At 59.7% G+C, this 10,099-nt stretch overlaps 1 protein-coding gene across 2 annotated transcripts; it reads right to left on the bottom strand.

Annotated features, from left to right (window-relative positions):
* Nucleotides 1–1,036: 1,036 nt before the first annotated feature.
* On the bottom strand, nt 1,037–9,061 carry ASB10 (ankyrin repeat and SOCS box containing 10). 2 transcript variants are annotated; one of them, XM_083468931.1, is made up of 5 exons: nt 8,639–9,061; nt 6,195–6,462; nt 4,196–4,700; nt 2,240–2,353; nt 1,037–1,968 (listed from the first exon to the last, which is right to left on the bottom strand). In XM_083468931.1, the coding sequence occupies exons 1-5, from the start codon at nt 8,946–8,948 to the stop codon at nt 1,783–1,785; spliced, it is 1,383 nt and encodes a 460-aa protein (XP_083325057.1). In that variant the 5' UTR covers nt 8,949–9,061; the 3' UTR covers nt 1,037–1,782. The 2 variants fall into 2 exon arrangements, with proteins under 2 accessions (XP_083325057.1, XP_083325056.1); XM_083468930.1 differs by lacking the exon at nt 8,639–9,061 and adding an exon at nt 6,687–6,994.
* Between the last annotated feature and the right edge of the window lie 1,038 nt (nt 9,062–10,099).

The following is a 10,099-nucleotide window of genomic DNA, read 5'->3' on the forward strand; positions in this document are numbered from 1 at the left end:
GGGGCTGGGAGTCAACTGCTACCATAACAGAACGGAGATGGCTTGGCCACCGTCGCTTCATGTTCTGGCACGGATCCTTCTCCGCCTTTTAGATTATTGCAGCACTCTGGAAGCGCCGGGCCTGGTGCCCTGGTCCAAAGCAAGACCGCGAGGCTGCTAATGGGACGGCGCCAGTCAGACAGACCTCGCTGCGTCCCCTGCGCGGCTCCCGGTTCCTTTCGAGGCTCAGCGAAGGGGCTGGTCTGGTCTCCACCTCTAAAGCTCCGAGTGGGTTGGTGGCCTTCTCCCTCCTGGACCTGCCCAAACCTTGTGATCTTCTGCCTGGGTGGCCCCTTGCTCTGGCCGGGCGGTCCTTTGCCCCGTGGGAGGAGGCAAGGGGCGAGCAGAGTGGGGCAGTGCGCGCGCACCCTAGTTGTGGGCATGGGGTGCTCTCTCCACACGGCGCCTTCTTTAAGGTAATTTCGGTGCCCGGAAGACTTTTTTTTTTTTTAAAGAAAGATTCAGGCTTTTCAAATATTCTGTTCCCCAATATTTTGCAACACCGTTTGTGTATTTTTAGTTATCCTGTAAAACTGGCTTTATTGCTCTTTTCTGGAAGGGTTGTATGCTGCGAATTGTTATTTTATTGCGGCTCTAACTGTACTTTATGCTGTTAACTGGCAAGAGAAAATCAGCTGGCATGAGAAGCTCCCTCATCCCGGGTCAGACGATTTAGCAACCCGCCTCTTCAGACCACAGGGGTCCCTCTACTCATTTCCCTGAGGCGGGCAGGTGCAAACGGAGGAGACCATCAGGACTCAGGAGTTGTGCGCGGAAGAGGGAACTGCAGCCGGTGCAGCTTGCGTGACACCATCCACCTGGTGATGCAATACCTGTGGCGTGTTTATAAAGGCTCATAGTCCACAACCCCCAAGCCAGGCCCCCAGTACAGTCCAAAAATGCATGCTCAGCCACAGATACAGCCCCCTCCCGAAGAACAGGATCAATCACTGCTTATATTCAACTTATAAGACACATTGAAGGATTTTCAGTCAGCTGAAATGCAACAATTAACGTTTAATTAGAAATGCAAACAGTGCCCTCATTCGCGACCACCTCCTTCAAAGCGGGGTGTTTTGGGGGGCGCGGGGGGGGTGTCCCTTCAGTTATTCTGGCGCTCCTGTGAATGACGTCATCGCTCCGGCTGGGAGCAGAGTCCTGGAGCTGCGCCCCCTGGCGTCCCCCCTCCGGGAAGCCTCGCCTTTCGGGAGGCGGCTCAGAAGCCCCCGTGTACCCGGTGGCGCTTCTGCCGCGTCCAAGGAGGCAACCCTGCAATTGGGGAAGAGGGGGAACAACGGGGGAAAGAATTATTGAAAGCGGAGCAGTGGAGAGACGTGGGAAACAGCATCTCAAGAACGCGAATCTGTGGCTGGTGGGCAAATCAACGTGGTAGCTGCAGTATTGGTCTAGGCCAATTTAATACACGCGAGGGGGCCACGCAGCGCTCCTTAGCGAAGCCCCCGTCCGCGGCCCAGGAAGCCTCCCGGTTCCTGAGCCCAAAACGGCGCTGGCAAGTTGCACTTCTGGAAAAGTTTCCCGGCAGTTTAGCTTGGGCATTGCGCTGCCTCCAGCGCCCTCTGCCGGTGGCCTGGAGCAGCTGCAGGCGGTTGCCTCGGTCGCCTGGGCTTCCCGCTTCGACGGGACGGACCCGCAAGGAGCCTTTGCACTGGGGGAGCGGACTCCAGCCCCACCCCACCCCGCCTCCTGACTTCCGGGAGTGAGCCAGCCTGCCCCTCTCCCCGCCTAGTACAGGACGTCCTCGAAGCGGAGCAGCACGAAGTCGCGCAAGGCCGGCGGCAGGGGCAGCTCCGGCAGGGCGCGGATCAGGCGGTCCTCCAGGTGGTTCCGGATTGCGCAGCGCGCCAAGTGCTGCAGGGCGCGCGGACCCCGGCCCAGGGCGAAGAGCGACTGGAAGAGGCGCGGGTGTTGCTGCCAAGAGAGAAGCGGAGAGGCGGTCAGAAAAGGGGGGGCGCTGGGCTGAGCCGCGCAGGGGAGGGGGCTCCCCCCCAGGGTCCTCCTTTGCGCACTTGCCACCGTCCATCAAGGGCTGGGCAAGGAAAGCCTGCGGGAGCATCAGGGCCCTTCGTAGGGTGGTTAGCAAGAGCGCAGCCGCTTGGAGGAATCTCGCTGTGTTTGAGGAGCACGGGCCCGTCGACCCACTCTTGCTGTTGCGCCCCACCACAGGATCCCGCGCACTTACCTGCACCAGCTCGGCGGGCACAGCCTCGGCCCAATCCTCCGTGACGGGCACGCGCGGGTAACAGTTGATGAGGGCCTCGACAGTGCGCGGGGAGGCGCAGCAGTGGCGCAAGACCTGCGACGGGAGGGACGAAGGGAGGCAGCAGTCAGAGGCCCGCGCCAGAGCCTGACAGCCCAAGGAGGCCCCGCCGAGGCGCGCGAGCCAGTCGCTCCTTTGCGCTGCGCACTTTTGCTCTTCTAGACTCGGTAAACCTAGGAGAGCAGCGGGACCCATCCCATCTAGAGGCCCCTGACTGGGAGCCGCCGCCCCCCCGGCAGCCAGGTAGCCTTCTGAAGTCAGAAGATGCTCCCGATAGAGTCGCTGCCAGCCAGTGTAGGTGATGCTGTGCTAGATGGAGCAACGGACGGCTTCCTCGATTTCTCAGCCCAGTCGCTGCCGGGCCCTGCTCTGTCTTCTGGTCGCAGCAGGGCCTCGACGGGAATGGCCCATTAGGTGAGCTGAAACCCCGGGCGTAACGACCTTTAGGCGCCCATGTCCATTACTTCAGTAGCAATGCAGGCAACGCGCATTTAGCTTTCCCCGCCCCCGCCCTGTAAATTATGTTTTCCATGGGCTTCTGCATTACTGAAGCGTCAGATAACACGCAGCTCCTTCTATTTGCTGTCCCGGGGCCCCTCTGCTGCTGTCTGGGCGGTCCTTTGGGGGGCCCCTGGGCTAGCGGGCGTTGTGCTTCCGCCCCAGATCCACCCCTCGCTGCTGCGCTAGTCCCTAGGCCAAATCCCACGTCGGGGGTCTCATGGCCCGGCACCTCCCTGGGGTTCAGGCGGCTGAGAGGCGCCCCTTAGCCGGGGCTTCCCTCTCTCTGGGACTGGACTGAAGCAGCGCCTGAGCCGGCTGCACGGAGCAGCTCCATCCTCATTATCTGGTGTTAATAGGAGATTAATTAGTGTTAATTGTTGATTTTCCTGCATTTTCCCAAAGGGGAGAGCAATCTGCCAAGCCTGGGAATTAAGACAGATGGTTAACCCGTTGCGCGGGGAGGTGGCCGAGATCAGGTGCAGGGGCTGCCGGGGGCTCTGCCCGGAGAGGGGAGAAGAGAGGCCCGTTCCCTCCCCACAACACCCCTTTCGCCCCCCCCCCCAGCAGAGGGCACTGGGCATTTCCTGCCGCCTGTAGGGTGCGCTTGCAGCTCTGGCAGAATCACCCCTGCAGCTCCCAGGAGCAGGCGGAGGGCGGGGTCCTTCGGGGCTCACAAGCACTACCCGGGAGGGGGACCCAGTGGCAGGCCGTCCCGCAGGTGCTCTTAGGCGCTCTGGAGCTCCGGCTTCACTCAGCTGCTGGTCTCAAAGCGACGGAAGCGCCGTAATTATAACGGCTGGCGGCTGCAATTTCTGCCGGCCTCTGAAAGGTCTTGCAAGGACTGTTTTGCTTGCAACCTGAGACAGCATTGGGCGCTGTTTTCTGCAAGCGGCTCCGTGGGGCCTTTGCCCGGGCGACTCTTTCAGCCTCAGTGAGAACAGCACGTTGGACTGGCCCGATACAGCAAGCTCTCACGTTCTTAAACCCGTTTGCGGGGTTCTGGGGTGCCACCTTGGGGGGATGATTGGGCAGGTAAGCCCCGCCCTGCATAATCGATCATATGAAGCGATGTACGCACACCATTTCAATGGCAATGCCCACCAACTTGGAGGGGGCAGCCCCTAGGGATTGGTTCCTATGGTGGGACTCCAGCAAGACTTCAGCCCCTTCCAAGGCCACCGCTCAGGTGCCAAACCAGGCAGGTGAGGTCAGGTGAGGCGCATGCAGTGCCCTGGACAGTCCCGGCGCCTTCCTCGCCTCTGCCGCCCCCACAGCAGACAGAGGAGCCGTGGACCTGTGGGGCTGCCAGCCAGCCAGCCAGCCCCTCCCCGCCCCCTCGTCCCAGGACCCCCAGGACCTGAGGCGCCCCGCGCGCACCTTGAGGAGGGCTCCGGGCCAGACGCGGACGGCGCCGTGGTTGAGCAGGTCTCGCACCACCAGCTCGGGCCGGTGCTCCAGCTTGTAGGCGGCCACCTGGAGGATGTTGTGCAGCGCCGTGTTGCCGCTGTAGCTCATGATGTTGACGTTGGCGCCGCGGGCGAGGAGCAGCGCCACCACGCGGGGGTTGGCGGCCTTGCAGGCCTGGTGCAGCGGCCGCTGCCGGTCCGCGTCGGGGGCGTCCACGCTGGCGCCCGCCTCCACCAGCTGCCGGCACACCTCGTAGCAGTCGCCCAGCCCCTCCGGAGGGTGCGCCTGGGCGCAGGCGGCGTTCAGCGGGGTCTGCCCCTCGGCGTTGCGCGCCTCCAGGCTGGCGCCGTAGCTCAGGAAGAGGCGCACGTGGCCCGCCAGGCCCAGCCGCGCGGCCAGGTGCAGCGGCGTGTCCTCCTCCTCCTCCGAGACGCAGTTCACCCGCGCGCCGTGGCACAGCAGCAGCCGAGCGCACCTGCGCGGGGAGAAGCAGAGGGGTCGCCCGGCGCCTTCCTGGGTCCCCCCCCCCCGCCGTCCCCAGGCCTGTCTCCGGGCTCTGCTCCCCCAGGGTCTACTCGGGCAGCCTCTGAGCTCTCCTGGCCAAGCCTGGCTCTTGGGTGCCCCAAAGGGGTTGTGGGTTTTCAAACTTGCCCTAGACTAGGGGCTTGTTTTGCTCTTAGGAAAGTTCAGGGCGGCTCACATGAAGCAAGAGGCCTCAAAGTTTGGCATGCTGCTTAGCTTGGCCTGAAGGCGTGAGAAAGAGGAGCCGGCAACAGGCCCTTCTTCCCTTCCTCGAGTTTCCTTCCTGGCCTGACTCTGAATGCAAGTTGCTGGAAGGAAACAACCCGGCGGGATGGAGAGTTGTGTTCGGATCCTGCTCGGGTGCTTCCCAACAGAGGCATCTGCTTGGGCACAGCGAGATGGGCCACTGGCCTGATCCAGAGCCAGGCGGTTCTCGCGTTCTTGCGTGGGACCTTCCTTCCGGCTTCTGCCGGGAGGAGACACCTCAATTCGGATGTCTCTCCATCGCAGAGACAAGCGCCACTCTGAATCCTCTTTAGTCCCAGTATCAAGTGTGTATTTCCTGCAATAAATGGAGTTTTCTCCGCCTCCCCATTAGTCTGTTTGATTTTATCCTGGGTAAAGTGTGCGCCTCCAACAGGTAATCTGTGGTCAGTTTCTCTCTCTCTCTCTCTCTCTCTCTCTCTCTCTCTCTCTCTCTCTCTCCCTCCCTCTCTCTCTCCTAGCTTCCAGCTTCTCCTCCAATAATTTGTCTACTCTTCTTTTGAAGCCATCCAAGTTGGTGGCAATCCCTGCCTCCTGGGGGAGGGAGTTCCGTAGGCTAACTACGCGCTGCCGCCGGACGAATGACTTTCTTTAGGCTCTTCTGAACCGTCCAACATGTGGCTTCGCTGGATGCCCCTGAGTTCGTGTTATGAGATGGGGACAAAAACTTTACGCGCTTTCCCCATGCTACGCATAATTTTATAAACCGCTATCTTGTCCCCTCTTACTTGCACTTTCTCTAAAGTAAAATGCCCCAAATGCGGCCACTTTCCCCCAGAGGGGAGTCGCTCGTTCCCTCGATCATTCTGGTGCCCGTTTTCTTGAAAGGGCAGCGAATTGTTAATTAATCATTATTACTGTGGCTTTTTTTTCCCAGACAGGGAGAGGCGCTTGTGGGATTCTCCGTTTCCTGTATTCGGGCACCCTGCAGCTCAGGGAGAAAAATTGGGGTCGGGCGGCAGCTACGGGCATTTCCCCCGTTTGGGCCCAGGGGGCGCCCTCTGCCGATTGTTTTGCTTCCAGGACCCCAGGACTGACCTTTCTCTGGGAAGCCCGGAGAGGACGGCTGTGTTCCCCACCCCACGCGGCCCTTCTCCCCTGCCCGAAGCCCAGGGCCAAGCGAGGGGCGCCTCTTCCAGGCCGCGCGCCCCAGGAGACGCCCCGTCGGGGCTGTGCCACTCACTCGAGGGAGGCGGGGCTCCGGCACAGGTGAAGCGGCTGGAGCCCTCCTTCCGAGACGGCCAGGGGGTCAGCACCGAAGGAGAGCAGGAGCCGCACGCAGTCCGTCGTGGCCGCCGCGCACGCCTCGTGCAGCGCAGTCCGGCCGCCCGGCGCCAGGTCCACGTCCGCCCCGCGGAGTAGCAAGTGGCGCAGGCACTCCAGGTAGCCGCGGCTGGCCGTGATGTGCAGCGGGGTGGTCAGCTCCTGCTCGTAGGTCAGCGACCAGAGCCCTGTGGAAGGGAGGAGAGACGCGGGGTCAGGAAGGGCCGTGCGGCGGACACAAGGGCGCTTTGCACGTGCTCAGGCGCACGGAAAGCAGGCTCCAATGGAAGCCTGCAAGCGCGAGAAGGGCGCAGGAGCGATCCCCAAGCTCTGCGGCAGGTTTTCCTTGGGGGCAGCAAGGCGCTTTTCCTACCCCCGCCTCTCCCCCACCCCCGTTGATCTCTGGGCGCACTCAACCAGCGGGAGTTGAATCGGTAGTTCTTCCACTCGTCCTGGTCGCTGGTGTCGAAGACGGAGTTGGGCCCCACTCCGCTTTCGGGGTCGCCCAGGAGGCAGAGGATGGCGCACCCGTCGCCCGCCAAGAGCGCCTGCCAGAAGGCCTGCGCCGGGCCCTCGGCCTTGCGCGTGGAGATGGGCTCCATGGCCCCGGCGGACGGGACCCTCGGGGCTTCTCCGGCGGGACAGAGGCTGCAGCTGGGCTGCCCGCGACGGAGGGCTGCGTGCCCGGGTGTCAAGTCGCAGCCCGAGCTATTCTGGGGCTCCCTTGTGACTCAGCAGCAGCGCCGGTGCAAAGGGGAAGCGCCGCGCCAGAAACTGGGAGCGGGGCGAGGGGAGAAGGCAGGTGATCTCCACGTGCTCAGCGAGACGGGCTGCGCAACGCCCCCGCTCGGTCCCACCAGACCAGCCCTGTGGGCCCTGGCACGATCAACCTGGGCCGGTGGTGGTGGCCAACCTGGCAGGGGTGTTTTGACAAGGAAGGCACGGGAAACCTGTCTGCAAAGGGGGAAGGGCCGCGGGAGCAGGTGGCAAGCCCCAGCTGGCGGGGAGGGTCCGCGGCATGTGAGGCGCGCGCCCGGCCGCGGGAGGAACAGGCCGGAGGTGGGCGCGCTCTCCGCGCCTTAACTTGGAAGCAAACCTTCCGCCCTTCTGCCAGGCAGCAGCTCCCCACGACTGAGGCCGTAAGCGGGACACGCCCCCCGGGGGGGCAGCAACTGGTCTCCTTCAGAGGCCCCCTGCCTCTGGTCCTCTGCCCCTTTTTAAAGAATGCTTTAGTTGAGATTCCTGCGTTGCAGGGGGTCGGACTAGATGACCCTCAGGGTCCCTTCCAACTCTCCACCTCTAGGATCTATAAAGCCGCCTAAAACGAGGGATGACCACAATCTCTAGCTGCAAAGCTGTAGCTTGAAGGGCCTTTTGCTCCCAGTCTCCCACCCATTCTGCCCCTTCCCCCTTCTAAAAACGTTGCAACCTTTCTGCAAGCACAACTTTCATAATCCCCGTTTGGTTTTGCCAATTTGAAAGTAGGCAGGGAGAGACAGGGGTTGGTTTTTTTGCTTGTTTGTTTTTAAAGTGACAGTATAAAAAAGAGTGGTCCGTTCTTGTTATGTTTCCAAAATAAAGGTTTGTTTGTGAAGAATCATTTTTAACTGACAAACACCGTATTTTAAAGGAAAAAAACCCTATTCCCTACATTGCATCGTCATACTGAATAAACTGCCAGATGGGTGGTATAAATAATAAATTATTATTAATAATAATAATATAATAATATATAAACTCTATGTGTGGGGGAGTTTCAAAAGTGTCAAGGATAAACAAAGTATTTTATAAAGGGTCTCATTACCTTCCTCTCCTGGGGGGAGGGGAGAGGTCTGGAGGCTGCAGTGTCCACCCCTCCCTTTGCCCCTGGATTGCAAACCAGCCATCTATCATGTTTCCTGGGCCACTTCCTGTGGGAGACTTGCCCCTTCTCCCTGCAGCCCCATCACTCTTGCTCATTGGGGTGCTCAGGCTGGAGAACACAACTCTTAACCTTGGTCCTGGGTTTGAGTCTCCTGTTGGGCAAAAGATGGGGTTGGACTAAAGGAGCCCAGTGGTCCCTTTCCAACTCTACAAGGATGGTTAGCTCCTTCGGCCTACACTTCTCAATTGAGCGTCCTAATAGAACCATAGAAAAGGGACCCCCCCAGGGCACATGGAGCCAGTGGCGTAGCGTGGGGGGTGCAGGGGGGCCGGCCGCACCGGGCGCAACACCTGGGGGTTAGGGTTATGGGGCGCAAATCCACGGGTTAGGGGGCGCAAATTACTTGCCTTGCCCCGGGTGCTGACAACCCACGCTACGCCACTGCATGGAGCTCCATGCTCCAAGCCAGCTTGCTCCCCGCCTTCCACAGCTTCCCTTACCCCATTTCTGGCTGGTCCAGCGCAGGTCTTGGCTCTTGGAGTGGATGACCAGGTTGACCTCGGCGCGCTCTGAGAAGTGCCTCTGCACTCCATCCAGGTCCCCCGTGTAGAGGGCGTTCTGGACCACCATGTCCCTGCACTCGGAGGGCGGCTCTTTGTAGGTCCTCCTGCCCCAGGAGGCCCCAGGGCCTTGGCAGGAGACCTGGCTCTTGGCACCCTCCCACCTCCATCTCAGCTCCGCATCCAGCCCCAAGGAACGCCACCTGGAGGCCCTGGAGGAGGAAGACGAGGAGGGGAGGGACCTTGACATGAGCTTCCTCTGAGAGAGACGGCTCTCCTTCAGCGCCTTCGACTGCTGGCTGGGGGTCTTCTGCCCTTGGAGAGCTGTGCGCTTGCAGGACCCAGGCCTGACTCAGGGCTTATAAATAGTCCTCTTGGCAGCCACCGCCTGCCTGCTGCCGCTGGCTTCTTTTATCATCAGCTCCCAAAATACATTTCAGCACTTGAGCCAAGGGAGGTGTTTTGTGGCAGACCTGGGGAGATTCTGAATGTTTGCAAGCATGTGCAGAGTGCATTCCCAAAAGTCCCCTGCACATGAGAGAGCCTTTTTCTTCAGATCACTCACTCAGCTCACGAAAAGCAGACCCAATTCTGGACAATAAGGCCCCTTTCCAAAGTGAGGAAGATGCTCATCCTGGAGACAGACAGTGAGGGAATGGTCATCCTCTGAGATTTCCACCCAAAGTGCCCTTTGGGGAGCTGAAAATCTCCTTCCATGCACAACTTATTTTAGGATAATCTTTGAGAACAATTATGACCTCCAAGCATGCTTGGGCAGACTTGAATTACCTTCTCCCTTTTTATGATTCCCTCTTAACCAAGAAATCGCTCTCATTCAGTTTAAGTAAACAATAAAAATATAAGGTTTACTCACCTCAAAAGTCTTGCCAGGATTCAACAAATACAGGGATGAAATCAGGCAGCCAATGCGCCTGCAATGCGCTCTACGTGGGGCTACCTTTGAAGGTGACCCAGAAACTACAACTAATCCAGAATGCGGCAGCTAGACTGGTGACTGGGAGTGGCTACCGAGACCATATACTGTAACACCAGCCCTGAAAAAACTACATTGGCTCCCAGTACGTTTCCGAGCACAATTCAAAGTGGTGTTGGTGCTGAGCTTTAAAGCACTAAATGGCCTCAGCCCAGTATACCTGAAGGAGTGTCTCCGTCCCCATTGTTCGGCCCAGACACGGAAATCTAGCTCTGAGGGCCTTCTGGTGGTTCCCTCCCTGCGAGAAGTGAGGTTACAGGCAACCAGGTAGAGGGCCTTCTTGGTGGTGGCACCCACCCTGTGGAACGCCCTCCCACCAGATGTCAAGGAAATAAAACAACTATCCGACTTTTAGAAGACATCTGAAGGCAGCCCTGTTTAGGGAAGTTTTTAATGTTTGGTGTTTT

This window comes from Podarcis liolepis, assembly GCF_965112155.1.
Source record: "Podarcis liolepis genome assembly, chromosome: 12".
Classification (NCBI taxonomy): domain Eukaryota; kingdom Metazoa; phylum Chordata; class Lepidosauria; order Squamata; family Lacertidae; genus Podarcis; species Podarcis liolepis.